Source organism: Carcharhinus amblyrhynchos, chromosome 13, assembly GCF_965287045.1.
Source record: "Carcharhinus amblyrhynchos chromosome 13, sCarAmb.v2.hapA, whole genome shotgun sequence".
NCBI classification, from domain to species: Eukaryota; Metazoa; Chordata; class Chondrichthyes; order Carcharhiniformes; family Carcharhinidae; genus Carcharhinus; species Carcharhinus amblyrhynchos.
The window spans coordinates 54,749,333-54,767,802 of NC_137336.1; the positions used below are offsets into that span (position 1 = coordinate 54,749,333).

Sequence of the window (18,470 nt, forward strand, 5' to 3'; positions counted from 1 at the left end):
CTTTTTTATTTCTAGCACCTTCTGTATTCTACATTTGCCATCCTGTCTCCAAGGAACATTTTTAATATTGATTGGTAGCTATTAAAGATCATAGCCATGACTAAGTGTTTGAAAATGCTTCATTGCCAGCCTGTGTGTTACAGGGGAGAATGCCAAGCCAGGAATGGCAGGTGCAATAAGTCAATTATTAAATCTTTTATCGATTCGAATGAAAAATCAAATTATATTTAAAGACTACACCCTTTCAGTTTAGTTTAGAATATTAAACTATAGACCCACAGATGCAATTAGGTTAAAGAATATTGTATTGTTAGTCATGAACTTTATTTGCTGTGGTTATGTTTGCATTTTTGTTATGGTCACAGATTTGCAAGATCCAGCTTGGTCATAACAGCAGATCTTTTGTTTCTCTGAAGTAACAAGACCAAATTCTTTTTTTCAATTTATATTTGGGTTCTGTGGATTTGGTTGACCACTGCCTCAAGTGTTATGAAACCAGAGAGGTTTGCTGACAGCTTGTCAATTTTGCCCAATATGTCACTGAGCTATAGAGAACAGGACAATTTTGGATCTGTTCTAAATTAGCTGATGCAGGTGTCAGGTACTACAGTTAGCTTGATCATCCCTGTGTCAGCCATAATAGTCACCAATGTTTTCCCGCTAAGCTTCATGACTGTGTAGCAGCATATTATACAGTTCAACAAACAAACTCTTAACTGGAACAGAAAATTAGGAAGAGCATTTGTTTCTACTTCTGTTTACTGTCCAGCAATCCTTGCTGCCAGTGTCTAACTACAACAGTCAAGTAAAGACAGAATTGGAGTGATTTCATATCCCTACCAGCTCAACAGGGCGTTGATGCTCATTTTTTGCTTTTGAGGCTTACACATGTATAACTACTTGGGCTAAGATACCAGGGTTGGATCATTCACCAGTCTTTGTTGTTGACTGCCCAGAGGTTTGCACCATATGTCCTTTCTGCTAATGCCTCTGAATTGATAGAGAATCATAGAATCCCTACAGTGCAGAAGGAGATCATTAGATCCACCAAGCCTACACTGACAACAATCCTGCTGAGGCCCTATGCCTGTAACCCCATGCACTTACCCTGCTAATCCCCCTGACACTAAGGGACAATTTAGCATGGCCAATCCACCTAACCTGCACATCTTCTCAATTGCTCAAAGCATTCAGAGTTCCAGGAAGGTTTACAAGTGATCTGACATTAGAGCCTCCAGGGTTCGACTTTCCCGTTAAACAGTGGTCTATGGCACAGTCTCCATTGCAACAATTTTACATCTTCTCTACAGATGGAATTTCATAGGCATGTCCCTGTGGTTACCTGGATTAGACTACCTTGAATGAATTTGGCCTACAAAAATGCACCAAAGGATTCAAGACGGTCCACCTAACAACACAGTGCTGTCACTTGTCTGTCTGACGTGGGTTTCTAAAGCTGCAGGATGCCAAATGCAAGAAGAAGGAGCCATATAGTGCCCAGCATCTTCAGAGTATCCCAGCAAGGAGTCTAACTTTAGGATTAGGAGAAGATGAAGTAAAATGGCCAATTTTGTTTACTTGTAGAATACTAAATGGATTCTTCATAAACTATTAATAAACTCTTTTTCTCTTGTAGCTTTGGCAACATGATTTGCAGGGAGAAGCGAGATTCAGTCAGCAAAGAAGACCTAGCAAGAGCTACATTGGTCACCATCACAAACAACATAGGATCTATAGCCCGAATGTGCGCACTGAATGAGGTATAGCAGTTCAGTCAGTAGTTAATTGTTTTGATAGTTGGCTTTACTAGACTGTATATTGGGAAGCTCCATTCACAACTTTAACCATTGAAATCTGTGTTCAGTACCATTGACAACTCCTGCATGCAGCAAGACCTGTTTTAAAGTTCATGTTTGAGCTCAGCAATAATTAATTGTACCTGGATAAATATCTTTGCTTTCACAAATCATTGCACCCTTCCCCAACACCATTAGTGTCCTGAGAGTTACTGTTAACCAGACAACCAGAAACTTGACTGGACCAGCTATATAAAAACTGGTTACAAGAGTCAATCAAAGGCTGGGAACTGTGCAGCAAGTAACTCGCCGTTCTACCTGATTTCCCAAAACCTGTCCACCATCGAGAAGGTACAAGTTAGCACTGAGCATGTCAGAATGAGTGCAGATCCAACAAAACTGGAGAGGCTTGACGCCATAAAAACAGAAGTAGCCTGCTGGATCCACATCCCATCCACAATTTTAAGCATCCCTCCACCACTGCACAATAACTGCAATGTACACCATCACCAAGATGCAGTTCAGCAACTCACCAAGCATCCTTCAATAGCACCTTCCAATCCTGCAAATTATACCACCTAGAACAGAAAGGGCAGCGGATACTTGGGCGTGCCACCACCACCTCCCAAGTTCTGCTCCATCATGACTTGCAACAAAAATCACCAATTCTTCATTGTAGCTGGGTCATAATCCTGGAACTTGCCACTGCCCCCCCACTCCACCCCATCCCCAGCAGTCCTGGAGATGTACTTGCACCGCTTGGACTGCTGTGTTTGTTGAAGGCAGCTCACCACCACATTCATCAGGACAATTGGGGATGGGTAAAAAACCTTGCCAGTGATACTCTGGTTCAAAGACCTAATATACAAAGAAACAGATCTTAATTACATGCTTCCTGTGTGCTCCTCATTTGATGTAACATAAAGGTTGAGGGGATTTTGTATGTGTTGGCTCAGTCCATGCAGTTAACAATCAGAATCAAATTAAGAGGAAACAAACGTTAAAATAGTTGAATGTATACAGCTTTTTTAAAACAAAATCACTTAATGTGAGTGCATGTAGCGTAATATTGCAGGAAATTATGTTAATGTAATTTTGCTAAGCTGCTGATATCTTACCTAACAAAGTTGCTTTTCTGTAAGTTCACATCACCTCTCGTGACAATTAAATTCTTTAAAGTTAATTAATATTGATTTGGTAAATGCAGCCGTCAGCTTTGCACACTTCAGAGTCAGATAAATGACCAGTTTGGTTTTTGAGGAATGGTGGTCAAGAAGTCACAGTCTCAGCTTAGCATCTCATCTGAAATGCAGCATTTAATTAGCAACCAATGTTGCTCAGTTGGTCTCACATCAGTGGTTGTGGCTTGAAACTCATTCAGATTTGAGCACAAAAGTCAAGGCTGACTCCAGCGCAGTGCTGAGGGAATGCTGCAGTGTTAGAGGTGCAGTCTTTCAGATAAGATGATTGCCGTCTCATGGATGTAAGAGATCCTGCAGCACTGGCAGACAGGTTTTCATTTGTGTCTTGGCCAACATTTATCCCTCAATCAATTAAAATCACAAAAAGAGGTTATCTGGACATTTTCATATTATGGTTTATTTGGAACCTTCTACGCTAATTGGCTGCTGCTTTTCCTATATGGCAACAGTAACTATCTTTCAAAAAACACTTCATTGGCTATAAAGCGATTTGGGATGTACAGTAGTGATGAAAGACACTTTGTAAATGTCAGGTTTTTGAAAAATCATTTCTCCGAAATGTCAGATTGCAGTAAATGTTCAAATCCTGAAATGAGGTTTAAATGCAAAAACATGGGTGAGAATGTTTACCATAATATATCCTGAGAGAAGGAATTCACGTATCTGGCATGAGAGAAGCTGCGCAGGAGATTTTATTTTTTTCGAATCTCTGTTGAAACTGTGAGAAGAACTTAAGATTCTCTGTGCTTTCGGCTTCTTTACAGTGCTGCCTTGTGACGTGAAGATCAAGCAGCATTGTACAGGGCTATGAAAGCTCCGAGACCTCACATCGTTGAACAATTTTAAATTGTCTGTTCTCTTGATCTGTACTGTCTCTACTTTTACCCTCTACCAAGCTACCTAATTCTCTATGTCCAGTGACTTAGTGATACCTGTATAAACAAGAAATCCGAATATCTGCATATACTGACTATAAGTGTGGAACGGCCATTTGATAAACTTCCATTTTAAGTCACTGCTGAATTTGGTGAAGTAATTATGGTTTCATTATTTGAATATGGTGAGAATTGTGAGCCATCCTAAAACCAGTTCATTAGACAAGTGGATCCATGTTTCAAAAAGGCTGATTTGTTAATCTTGAAAGTGTTCCTTACGTTCTGCAATCATAAGACTAAATAAACAAGTGTAAACCATTCGGCTCCTCGAGCCTGCTCTGTTATTCAATAGGATCATGATTGATCTGACATTCCTCATGTCCACTTTTCTGCCCTTTCTCCATAACCCTTCATTCCCTTACTAATCAAAAATATGTCTATATCAGCATTAAATATACACAAGGACACTGCCCTCACAGCTCTCAGTAGCAAGGAATTCCAAAGACTTGTAATCCTCAGAAGCTTACTCTTTAATTGGCACCCCTTTATTCTGAGACTATGCCCTAGGGTCCTAGACTTTCTGATGAGGGGAAACTTCTCTCAGCATTTACCTTGTCATGCCCCTTAACAATCCTATATGTTTCAATGAGATCACCTCTCATTCCAGTGAGTAGAATCCCAAGCCAATCCCTCCATACTGGGAACTATCCTTGTGAACTTTCTCTAAACTGCCTCCAATTAAATAACATCTTTCCTTACATAAGGGGGCCAAAACTTCTCTCAGTACCGCAGATGTGGTCTCACCAATATCTTGTACAGTTGCAGCAAGATTTCCCTACATACTCCAACCCTCCTTGAAAATAATTATCCTTCCTGATTACCTGCTGCATCTGTGTGCTAGCATCCTGTGTTTTGTGCACAGATACCCCCTAGTCTCTTCGTATTGTGGCTTTCTGCAGTTTTTCTCCATTTCAATAATACTCTTCTTTTGTTCTACCTTTCAAAATGAATAGCTTCCTATTTTCCCACGTTATACCCCATTTGCCAACTTTTTGTCCACTTTAGCACTTTGTAAACTGTTTGTATCCCTCTCAAAACTTGCCTTTCCACCTACTTTTGACTGATCCCTGTGGATCCCACTAGTTACAGTTTGTTAATCTGAAAATAAACCTCTTTATCCCCATTCTGTTTCCTGCCCATTGGCCAATTTGCTATCCAGACTAATATACAACCTCCAACACTGCGGGCACTAATAACTTAACCTTTTGTGAGATACTTGTTGTGTGCCTTCTGGAAGTCCAAATACAATACATCTACTGGTTTCCCCTCTATCCACTCTGAGACTTCCTCAAAAAACTCTAAATAAATTAGCCAGACACAATTTTCCTTTCATGGAGCCATGCTGATCCTGCTTGGTTAGATGATGATTTTCCAAATGTTGCTGTTACTTCCTGAATAATTGATTCCAACACTTTTCCAACCATAGATATTAGGCTAATAGGCATATAGTTAGGTGCTTTTTGCCTCTTTCCCTTTTTGAATAATGGTGTCACATTGGCAGTTTTCCTATCCTCTGGTACTTCTCCAGAGTAAAAAGTCTGACAACACCAGGTTTTAGTCCAACCGATTTATTTGATAATAGACTCACAAGCTTTTGGGGTTAGCCCCTTCGTCAGGTGAATGGAGAGTTCTGGCCTCAGACAGAGCATTAACATTAACATCTCTAAACTGTCTGTGCTTTATATGCTCTGTCTGAGGCCAGAACTCTCCATTCACCTGACGAAGGGGCTAACCCCGAAAGCTTGTGAGTCTATTATCAAATAAATCGGTTGGACTAAAACCTGGTGTTGTCAGACTTTTTACTGTGTTTACGCCAGTCCAACGCCGGCATACCCACATCATGACTTCTCCAGAGCCCAAGGATTTTGGAAAATTACAACCAATGCATCGACTATCTCTGTAGTTATTTCTTTTAGGATCCTAGGATACGAGCCATCAGGAGCAGTGGGCTTATCTGCCTTTAGCCCCATTAGTTTGTCTAATACTACTTCTCTGGTGATGGTACTTAATTCCTCCCTTGTATTCTTTAGTATTAACAGGACACTAGCAGTATCTTCCACTGTAAAGACTGAAGCAAAATATTTGCTGAACTCCTTTGCCTTTCCCTGTTCCCCATAACTTTCTCCCTGATTCATTTTCTAAGGGACCTGAGTTCACTTTGATCTTTTTCACTAAGTTTTTAATATTGCTTGTTAATTTCCTCTTGTCATTTATTTTATTTCTCAGTATTCTATTTTTAATCCTCCTTTGCTGGACTCTGTATTTATCCCTGTTTTCAGGGCTATCACTGACTTTTGCCTCCTTATATGCTTGATGCCATAGTGATACATGCTGATCTGACATTCCTCATGTCCACTTTCGTGCCCTTTCTCCATAACCCTTACTAACAACGCCACACCCTGATTCCAAGATTAAATGATAAGCAGCATTGCAAATGATATTGTCAAGAGCCCAGTTCAGCTTTGCAAAACGTCCTCCAGCTAGACAAACCTTTGCAAGTGTAATTTTTGTCATCTTCAATCTGATTCAAACTTTAGATACAAAGATATAATCGGTGAAAGATGATCAGATTGAACATGTATTTTATGTACTTCTCAGGAACACATTCAATTTAAAATATTTTGTGTCTGGTCCCATATACTAATTTGTCCAATATAGTCAGAAGCAGAAAAAGAGTGCATGGTGCTAAAAGCAGAGCGAGATGACAGTGTTTACATTGAAGGGTTATTCTGCAAAGATTGCCTCCTTCATCAGCTCTTTGCTCTCTTGGGTTGGAGATGATCAGTGTGTCTGTGAGCAGAACACCGTTTTATTCACAAGATATTATCTTTGGATTGCTACACTCTGCGAATACCAGTGGCTTTCATAGCCACTTGTTTCACTACTTCATATCTTTGTTATTTACAGAAGATAAATAGAGTTGTTTTTGTTGGCAACTTCCTACGCGTCAATACACTGTCGATGAAACTCCTGGCCTATGCACTGGATTACTGGTCAAGGGGTCAGCTGAAGGCATTGTTTCTAGAACATGAGGTGTGTGCTCTACCAGTTGTTCTGTGTATCTGAACGTATTCATCTGAAATGATTTGATCCTGCTTGTATATTTGATGTGAACATTGTGAATTTCCAAAAAAGCCAAGCAATTGCCCCTTTGTCAATTAGTTACCTTACATGAAACAGTTGCAACCATTCACCGTCCATTCAGTAGTAAAAATAATAATTTGTTCTTGGTTTATGAAATGAAAGCAAAACACAATCTCTCCCAGTGCAATCTGCTATCATATTCATGGAATAATTCAGTTGGTGTGAAATATTTCATGCTGCTTGATCTTCACATGGAGCTGCTGTGATGGAAGGGGTATTATTGTTATGATTAGACATCAGGCAATTTAATTCTATGATTTGCTGTGATAATTGATGAGGTAGTGGTATAGAAACGGGTGAATCATCATTGCATTTTTGGAGTACATATGATCTGTTTTTTAGCAAAACTGAGTGCAGGTCTTGGGTCTTGGAGTAAGCTCAAGGATAGGGGGACATTGGGGCAGGAAATCACATTTACATCAGAAACCAAACTGAACAAAATAGGAACATCCAGGGATGAGAAGACTATTTAGTACAGATCAGTTATGTGCTAGATTTGATGTGCAAAATATGCTGAATAACTTTTCTCAACCTTATATGCAACAGGGACACCACCCTTGGTCTTTATGTCCCATTTACAGAGAAGGAAAACCAGTAGGCCCATCAACCCTTTGGTAAAATCCTTTAAGCCATTCAAACAGTTGTGGGTGATCTGACCCTTAACTCTATTGCCCTGCCTTTGATCCATATCCCTTGACCATACTTAATAAAAATAAGCTCATCTGAGTCTTAACAATTCCAGGTGACCTAGCATAGTTTTAGGGGAGAGAATTCCAGATTTCCATTACCCTTGTGAAAAAATGTTTCCTGATTTCCCGAATGTCTTAGCTCTGACTCGTAAGTTGTTCCCTCTTTCTGGATTCACCTATCCGATACAGAGCTTCTCTGCATCAAGTCTATCCAATCAATTTTTAAAAAATATTAAACAATAATCTGGAGGAGAGCAGTATATTGCGAGTTAACCATTGTGGGATAAGCAGACAGAGGATTAGGAGTGCAAAAAATTGTGTGACCTGAACGATGAATTTGGAGTGGAATCGTCGGCAAAAAGATGAATACGTGTCAGTGATGAATGTAGGAAGCCTGTAAGACAGAGGACAAAGCCCTGTAGAAGTCTGCAGTAAACAAAATGTGTTGAGACACATCTTTGGACACTAAGGGACAATTTAGCAAAGCCAATCCACCTAACCCGCACATCTTTGGATACTAAGAACAAGAAATGATGGGAGCAGAAACTAACTTATCAGAAGCACAGTTTTGCATGGGAGATTATGGGGTGTTGTACTTTAATGTAAAAATGCTGCATGAAATAGTAAGGAACTTTATCATATGGAAATCCTGCTGCTTTTCACTCATTATTCTTCCTTTTTAAACTACAGGGTTACTTTGGAGCAGTGGGTGCCTTGCTTGGACTTCTCAGTTCCACTTAGAAGTCATGGCTTTCTGTATCCTGGTGGTTTCTGAAGAAATATAAACATCTGCATGGTGATTTTGAAATGGAAAGGTTCATCCAGGGTAGTAAAACCTTGTGAAAATCTGTGACAAAATTGAGCCACACTACAGGCTGTTTGTATTACTAAAGTATTCTTTCTACTTGAATAGTGAAAAAATCTTAACAGGTTTTTTTTAATTGGGTCCAATGTCATTGGGCATTAAGCCACAGCATTATTTCTCAGCATAACACTGCTTCCTTTTAAATACTTCCTTCTATTGCCCCATCAGCAAAAGGTTGTTCTGTTTTGTTAATCTAATCTTGAATTACTCTTTACCCCATTCTAATGGTCTCAAATACTCATGAGCTTATACACATTATAAGCCTTCCTTGGACGGACTGGACTCTCAGTACTGGCTAATGATTATAGAAAGATAAGCACTGAGTTTCACAGGCCAAATAAATAAATTGTGTGCAACAGTATCTGGAAGTGAGGAGTAATTCAACCAGAGGGTTAAAGCGATGTAAGAGTCCTTGCTTTGTGATACAAATCTGTTCTCACACATTTTATTTAGAGAACGCTGTGTATATAAAACATATAACATTGCTCAAAGTTGCCAATTTCTGGCAAAAATAATCACAACTAAAGTACGACCCCCTTCTCTCCAGGGTGGCCCTGGTATGTATTCATGTACACACCAAAAGTGGCTTTTATTTATTTTTTTAAAGTAGTTGTTAATTTTATTCAGGAAATCTATGTATTTTATATGGGAGAGGGTGGAATTCTACCTGTATGTGAAATCACTCGAAATACTTCAATCTCTTAAAACGCCTTAAGCCCGCATCAACAACAGGTGCATACTATCATACATCCTTAATGGGAAGCAGGGGAAACTATACTTGTGTTACCCTGCATTTGCAAATGTATTTTTTTTTGTTGAAAATAATGATTGCTGGATAAGTTGTATCTAGCCAAGTGGTCCAATAAACCACCAGAGCAGAGTTTGACTGAATTTACTGCTCATTGTCTAAGGAATTCTCTTGGATCACCGCTTGAAGTTCCTCAAAGGTATCTATTTTATTACATAAGTGAAATTTATAAGAGTGTTAATTTAATGTTGGGTCGTCTTTGCTGAGAGGTGCAATAGTCAATGACTGGTGCCTTCTATATTAATGTATGGTGATTTCAGACTGAGTGGCTAATGGTTGTGAAGTACAATAATTGTTGGAAAAGTTGGTAATAATCAGCTGATTATTAGGAAGTAATGCAGGCAGTATTATATATACTCTGATTGTATTTCCTTCTGCAAATTGGCTGCTATTGTCAGTCCCATCAGTTGTACAGTGATTATGTGCCAAATGTTCAGTATGGTTTTCACCACCTTTCACTTGTATCTGGAGCACGTTCCTTCCTACTCTAATCTCGGTTAGAAAGCAAAACAAGCAGTTTAATGAAATGGCCATACGTTTTATTTTGTGATTGTGTCACACAGCCTTTGTTTTCAGTGTCTGTGATTTTAAAGTTTTTTCCCCCAGTGAGTCTGCTCTGTACGCAAGTGGAACTTCCTTGCTCTGATAGCAGAGAAGATGCCATTAATTGATGGGAATTTAGCCAAGCTATTAATGGGCTTCAAATTTTGACCTTGCATTTACAGTACAGGAAAAAACCTAAGGTATGAAATTGAACTTAAATACAATGTAAATACCAAAAGAAACTTAAAGGCAAAGAACAGAGGCCTGGATCAATATGACATAAAACTTTGTCCAATATGACATAAAATTTTGTCCAACATGACTTTCAGCTGGATGACTTGCTAGGCCATTTCAGATTGCATTTAAGAGTTTACCACATTGGTGGACTGGAGGTGCATATAGCCATACTGGATAAAAATGGCACAATTTGTTTGCTTAAAAGACATAAGTCAGCCAGCCAGTTGGATTTGCATAACAATCTGACTGTTTATGATCATTTTTGTCTGTATCAGTTTTTAAAAAAAAAAACAAAATTCCATATTTCTGTCTGAACTGAATTCTAATTCGCAATCCTCCATGACCAACTGTGTTTAGCGTTGGCCCAGGCCTTACTCAGTCATTAACATAGGATGACAAGAGTGAAAATAATGGAAGTTCCACTACTCTGTACATTGTTATTATTCCCATTCCAGCCATAGTCTTTTTGATCACTATGGCTCAGCATACCATGTGCATTTCAAATTGAAGTCTCCAATGACAGCTTATAAGGATATGTAATGTAACACAGGCTAGACATGAATCTTGTTTGATAATGTTTCTTATTAGTCTAATTTATTTTAGTTTTGGGAAAGAGACAATTATACCATATCACAGCAACTCAGTGGATCCCGTGGTAATAGTTTCAGCACCTGACAATGATATAATCTTCAGCAATTCATAAGTTTTTTTTTTGAGTAAAATACTTTTTTGATCTTCCCAATGATAGAAAATATTTCCTGCCTGAAGTTAAAAAGAAAGTTTTCAGTGAATGTGAATTAATACACAAAACAAAGACATCTATAATAGGTGACTCTCAAGACATGTTTATTTAGGAATATGTAATAAACCCCAATGTTGTACTGGGCTCTTGGATTTTACTGTGACTACATCTAAATGTACACACTGTAGAATCTTCCAGCTGACAAAGGACTGACAAGTCATTGTGCCTCTATTGAGGGAGTTGTTTCACTTTGCTGCTCTTTCCCTCATGATGTTGCAATTTTCTACCCAGCAAGTATTTGTCCAGTTCCTTTTTGAAAGTTACTATTGATTCTGCTCCTATCACCCGGTGCTTACAACACAACAGTAAACATTCATTTTTTGACAGTGTAGGTTTTTAACATCACTAATCTACTCGCATAGCACTGGCTTAAAGAAACCTACTGGAGTATTAGCAACAGAAGGCATCCAATTTTGTAGACCATGCACTGGTAAGCCTCATTCTGAAGAGAGAGCTCTGTATTGTGGCTTATCCTTCACCTGTTAATGGGAGAGGTAATTTTAAAAATCTAATCTCTTATGGTCCTACAAAAGAAAAATACAGCAGACAGGGTGGCACGTTAGCACTGCTGCTTCACAGCTCCAGGGTCCTGGGTTCGATTCCCAGCTCAGGTCATTGTGTGGATTTTGCACATTCTCCTCGTGTCTGTTTGGGTTTCCTCCCACGGTCCAAAGATGTGCAGGTTAGGTTGATTGGCCATGCTAAGAAATTACCATTTAGTGTCCAGGGATGTGTAGGTTAGCGGGATTAGTGGTATAATATATAGGGATTTGGGAGTAGGGCCTGGATGGGATTGTGTTCGGTGCAGGCTCGATGGGCTGAAGGGCCTCTTTCTGCACTTTGGGGTTCTATGCTGGAAATCTGAAATTAAAAACTTGAAAATGCTGGATACCGATCAGGTCAGACAGCATCTGTAGAGAGAGAAACAGTTAATGTTTCGGATTTAATGACCTTTGTCAGAACAGTTGTTTAAGATGGTAACTCATTTGCCACTGGATGGCACTATTGCTTCTGTTCCAGACAATGCGTTCTGAGATGCATGACGAAAACTAGTCCAATCAGGCTAAATCCTTCTACAGACTTCATGTGATTGGTCCTAATTCCCAGAGAAAACACATAACAGGGATGATTTTTCCAGGCACCCCAATTGACAGCAATAGTTGATATTTTATGAAGCAATTTTAACAGAGCAAAAGTCTTCACAGAGGCATAATCAGACAAAATATAATCTGTACCAAAAGAGAAGGCACTAGGACAGGTGACCAAAGGAAACAGTTTTAGACCATTTAAAATAAATGAAGGAATTGATTGACTGAGATTCAGTGTGTGTTTCGGACCTAATCGTCTGAAGGCATAATCTCTGGTGGGGGTGTAGGAAATGGAAAAGTCATGATATCAGAGTTGGAACAACTTGGAGCTCTCTTCTAGCACTGTACAAAGGTAACAAGTAAAGGGGGGCGGGGGGGGGAGACCGTGGAGGGATTTAAACGTGGTAATTCAATTTTAAAATCAGAGGGTTGGGAGTGAATGTACATCCAAATGCACATAATTTATAGGCAAACAGCATTTTGTGCAAGTTCTGCTAGTTTTGCGCAAGCTCAAATTCATGAAGGACGAGAAATGGGAGCCCAGCCAAGAGAATATTGGGATTGTTGTGTCTGTCTGTTAACAGAAGCATGAATAGGGGTTTACAGCAGAAAGTGGGCTGAATAGCAAAGTATTTATTTTAGATTTCTTTGATTATTTTTTGTCATTGTAAAATGTTTTTCATTGCCTGTAGGTACTGCAGTTTATAGCATTATACGTCAATATCTGAAGCTTTGAAAAGTCCTTCCAAAACTCTGTGGACCTAAATGCTGAGTGTAAAATGTCTTGGTTTTTGTGTGTGCTCGCTACTTTGAAAGACAAAAGCATTTCTGTTTGTCAGTTGCTATGTGCTGACTGCTGTGTGAGCATGTCTAAATCCCACTCATCTTCTTGGCAACATGGTCCCTATCGCCTGTTTAATCCCATGTGCGAATTTATAAGAGGAGAATAACCCTAAACATGTATTTCATGAAAAAAGACGGAGGTCAATGCCCAATTCTAGCATAGCCTTAAATATTCACTAACAGCTGAAAAATGGGAGGAGTCAAGTTTTATGGCATCCAAGGACAGGAGTCATCTTACACAGTTAGTTGACTTATGTGCAGCAACTTGCAATAGATTCTACAATAGATACTAATGTAAAAGGATGGTTTGAAATCGATTTCCAGAATAGAATAGTCTTGCCCCTTCCCCCATCCCAATGATGAGCTTGAGCTATGATCTAGTTTTTATTTCTGGATACCACAACAGGTTTAACAGACAACAGCTGTTTCACACTCTTGTCCTTCATGGTGAATTTTGATAGCTGAGGCCTCAATTTTTGCTGCAAACATATGAAGAAACAATTATGTTAATCGTGACCACTTCTGCTGAATGAGGAAATAGAAGCAAGCCAATTACTTTCACTTGCAGAATTTCAAAACCACGTTTCTGATGGTGTGGCTTGTTCAGAAGATGTCTTTTAAGTCTATATGTTTACTTCATTTTCCTTCAGTGTAAATTGCTGGTGCATTTATCTGTCATTGAGTCTGGAGTTCAATTCACTATGCATGGTAACGTTTCAGTGTTTTTTCTGTTCAGTGCAATATTGTTGTCAGAATACTGGATCAACAAAACATTTTGCCACGTGGAATTCTAATCTCACTCAAGGCCTGGTGCCATCTCTGTCCATTATTGTCATTTAAATTCTTATGCCTGTTTTTATATTCCTATATAGGCTTGTCATGCTAATTTCACCTGTCCACCAGTGGAGATACTTCAGCATTATCCATGGCAGGAGATTAGAATTAGTGTCACACATTCCCATATCTGGAAATTGTCTATGTAAATGTGTAACAAAATAGTATAAGTAAGGTCAGCGTATGTTAATTTGGGGACTTAACTGCCTCTGCAATCCAGGGTCCCTGCCATCCAGCCTAGCTTTATCAACTGTGCTTTATACTGACTCCCTATGCTCATTGTAATGCAAGGTTGAATAGCCTTTTAACTTTTTTAAAAAAAACATATGGGATCTTGGGCGATTTAAAATTTGAGTACAGAAACTAGAATTCTTTGGAAAGTTTCCATCACAGCTGCAGAGTTCAAGCTGCTAAGCACAGCAAAATCTTACTCAGAATGCATTGAATGAAGGAGTTGCAGTGGCATTTAAGACAGTTAGCTGAATTCTACCATGATGCAGGTAGAATGCGTGCCTCGGGGCACGCAAGTATTTTATTCATGTAGTTGTGCAAATGGGATAAAAGGATACTTTGAAACATTCTCTACCTAAAGAAACTATAAGGTTAAAGTAATTGAACCTGCGTAACCATAGTAATTTTATGGGTGAAAATAATATCTGGATTTTATTTTATTCAACAATAAACCTGTTTAACATGATGCAATGCATGTAGAGTGCATTTCCTACAGTTTTCCGAGTGCCATTTTAGTATAAATGGACATCCGGTATGTTGGTTTTGTAACTGTTAAATTTGCTTAAAGGTTCATCACTAGAATGTATGCCCGTGATGCAATTATATCTGCAAACATCAAAATGCAACTAAACCTGACAATACTCTGCGTTGGCTTTTATTGAATATCTCTGTTTTTTGGTGTGGTTACAGTAATTTGCAGCACTGAGTCAGTGGAATTTAGTTCAGCATAATTTTCAAGGTTTTAATTCGGTCTTTGAGAGCTGTAAGGTTATTTATAGTCTTTGGGTGTTTTTAGGTGAGGCTTGTTAGAACATTTTCTCCCACCATCAAATTCTCAACAAAAAAAAATGAAAATGTTCTGTTGAATCTATTTTTACATCTACCTCAAATACTTCCAGTAATGTCTGTCACAATAGTGGTTTATTGCGCCAATATTCTTGAAACAATTTGCTGGCATTTTTTTTTCCCAAAATATCCTCCGTACCACTGAGCAAAGTGGTTTTGCTTGGTGACGCTTCATTGTAGAACTGATGGCTGATTTGTATAATAAACTTGCACCACCTGAAGAACTGGCCTCAAAATCATTTCATATTATTTTGAAAGCTCAGCAAGTATAATTTCTAAATCTACACATCACTGTTGCAAATTGTGTTGTGCAATAGTTTTTAAAATCTTACCTTCCAAATTAAATTGGGATTGTGATTTTTGGAACGCATGGAATAGAGTTGAATTACATGTGGGATATATGTTGAAAGGTGGGTGGACCTCAGATTTATGAACAGCTTTTCATTCCTCATGGGTAAAAGCACTGAGGTTAGGTGGGAGAACAGTCAGCCAAAAGTATGTTACTTGTGGGAGCAAATCCTGACCCATCTTTACAGATATGGACCTTGATCTAGAGGACAACTAATTTTGAAATAGGGACCTGTTGATTTGGATTAATCATTCCATTCATACAGCTTACATTTCAGGTCATGTATAATTTAAACCTTGCTGATGAAAGGACAGATGGTTTGAACAGAGTCATTGCAGGCGGCTTGTCTTTCTTTTTCCTGCATTTATACTTGGCCCTGTGGATGAGCAACGAAAGTTGATTATTGTTGGTGAAGGGCTGTGAATGAAGAAAGCTCTCTTCAGTCCAGTCAGCTGCAGACATTAAAGCCTAAAGAAGAACGTTGTTTGTGACCTTAAATTTAAAAGGCCTGAACTAATGTAGCTAGTCCAAGCATTTCCTGATTCATTTGACAAATCTTGGATAAGGTTGTGATTGTGAATGTGTAATTGCCTTTGACCTCTTATGCTTTTAAGCTCTTGTTTATGAATGCCTAGAAGGTGAAAAGGCTGAGGGAACTCGGGCCTCCATCCCTAATACTTACTGTACCTTCCAAAATTCTTAAAGCCTTTCTTCTTTTGAGAGGGAAAAGCAAATTTTGGAGACGTTCTTGAGCAAGTTTCAGCCTCATAGAGCCTCTGTTGATTCAATAGGACACATGGCTGAAGTCATCAGTTAACCGGTGTCTAACTAAAATGACAGCAATTATGTTAATATGGTGTTACTGTAATCTTGTTACCAGTTGGCTGGGCTGCAAGGACCATGATCTATGTGTTAAACCACCTGCTAATCTGCAGTTACCTTCAACTGAAGGATTAGAACGGTGTAAAAATTGGAACTAAATTTATCTACGCTAAAAGCTGGTGACTGATTTCAATCACAACAGCTGAACTTGAATTGTTGCTGTAGTTGAATACTACTGTAAATGTTAATCTTTTTAAATCTTTCATTTTTTTCTCCCTCTCATCCCCCCCCTACCCCCTGTCCCCAACAATACATTGGTTTAAATCCTTAAGAAATATGCCTCAGTTATAGTTCTGCTAAATTTTATTTTGCAAATCCAGGAGCTAGACTTGGAGCAGAACTGGAGCGTCAAATCATAGTTTGAGTTCCAAGTTTGCCTTGTTGCTGAATGTATTGTTTTCTCCTAACAAGACAGATAAATGTAAAACTTTTATTAGTAAAAATAGACATTTGGGCCTGAACTTTACCGCCTCACCTGTCCTGGAATTGGGGTGGGTGAGGCTCACAGAAGGGAATTCTCTGTTGGCCTCACCCAAATGAGGTCGTAAAATCCCGCCCTTGGTGTCAAATTCACATTTTTAAAATGTGGTAACTGCCATTTTTTTAAAAACTAATCTCTCTGGTTCAAAACCAGGTGGATAGCAATCAACTCAACCATTGATATCAAAGTAATGGAAGATTTTATTTTCTCAGTTTGTATTACAGAATGCAGTTGCACAGTTGTCGCAATAAATTGTTGTAAAAGGGTAACAAAAGTTGAGGTGAAAAGCAGCATTGTAGCTTCGAAATATCCAGTTATACCCGATTCACCAATTTTGGCCAATCCTATAAGTTGTAATCACTCAGTGTCTACAAACATTTTCTGTGGAATAAAGCTTTTTCAGGGACTCCCTGAAGCTGTACTAAGTCAGATTGAACCCAGCTAAATGCATTACAAGACTCCAAAGGTTTACAGAAAACAAAATTATTTTGAATTTACAAAGCTTCAGGGACTTTTTTTTAATATTGGAAATACTTCAGCCTGGAAGATAACATTTCTAAACCATGGCAAGGTGCAAGTGTTTAGCGTTGCCAAAAAAAAAATCAGCTTGCCCTTATTGTCTATTAGCCAGTGTAATTACTGAAATAAAGAGCCCATCACCAGCTGCATGAAACAATAAATTCAAAGCATGAACTAATTGGGCAATATACGGTGAAGATTTAATATATATAAAGTTTTAAAATGCAAAGGAACTTTCATAGTGCATCTTTTAAATATTTAATTTCCTCGCAATTCAGTAATTTAAAGGTTGATGCGTTTGCTGAATATACAATGCTATTTAAATGACCTGGTAAAACATATGACACTGAACGTTTGTACAAAAAATGGTATGTGTTGTAAAAATATTGTTTAACATACAATCATTTAGATGCGAATGTTTGTTTTAAGAAATCCTTCACCTAACTGAAGCTGTGAGAATACATGTTTTATGATTCATTGTCTGGTTGCATGTATGTGTGTGTTTTTGTGCATACTTTTTTTATTGCTTGATTTGTGAGATAACTTGCTCTTGAAAAAAGATGAATTCTGTTTTCCTTCATGAAATTTCTAAAGGCCAAGCTCTTGTGCTGGTACCATTCCCATCCAACGTCCAGCTACAGTCTGTTGCATGGTCTGATCTCTGTTTGCAGTTTACATTGTATTTCTTTGGTGCTTGACAAAATAAAACTCATCTCCCAATTTCACTTTTTTGGTTTGATTCCATCTTCTGTGTTTTGTTGCCTGCTCGTGCAATAGAGGCTCAGTAAGCCTCAAATTGCAAATACATGTCTTGGAAATTTTGTAAATTACCAAGTGGTGTTTGTTTTCAACATTGTTCCTCTACATGCATCCTACTTTTAAACTCATTATTTACACTGAGGCCCAACCCCAGGATCAACACCAAATCCCAGTGCCCATTTGAGTTGAGGGTGGTATGGGGTGGCAGAGGCAAGGGATGGTGAGTTTCAGCATGGACTTCCCTTACCCTTCTGTCAGGCCCGTCAGTTGGACTCATTGATCTGTCGATGAGGGACATCTTATCATTTGAAGCCACAGGCAAATCTGACAGGGTTTTGCTGGGTGGCCTTTGGGAGTTGTGGGGAAAGTCCATTGAATCCCTGAGTCACCACTGATTTTTTTATTATTAATTAGACCAGTGATGAATGTCAGATTTCCTCCCCTCAAGGACATTAATGAACCAGACAGATTTTATGACAATCAACAGTAGTTTCATGGTAATCATTAGACTTTTAACTCCAGATCTGTATTAAATTTAAACTCCCCCATCTACCATGGTGGGCTTCAAACCCAATCCCCCAGAGTATTTACCCTGGGCTTCTACTTGCCCAATGACT

The 18,470-nt window shown here is 38.7% G+C and overlaps 1 protein-coding gene across 1 annotated transcript in view; it reads left to right on the forward strand.

The window, feature by feature from the left end:
* Positions 1–17,819, forward strand: part of LOC145351914 (pantothenate kinase 3) — a 37,628-nt gene extending 19,809 nt beyond the window's left edge. Inside the window, exons 5-7 of the mRNA XM_080201699.1 lie at positions 1,637–1,760; positions 6,841–6,966; positions 8,457–17,819. Coding sequence (XP_080057825.1) covers positions 1,637–1,760; positions 6,841–6,966; positions 8,457–8,507 — 301 coding nt within the window. The 3' untranslated portion in view covers positions 8,508–17,819. The remainder of the gene's footprint in view (positions 1–1,636; positions 1,761–6,840; positions 6,967–8,456) is intronic.
* The last annotated feature ends 651 nt before the right edge of the window (positions 17,820–18,470 follow it).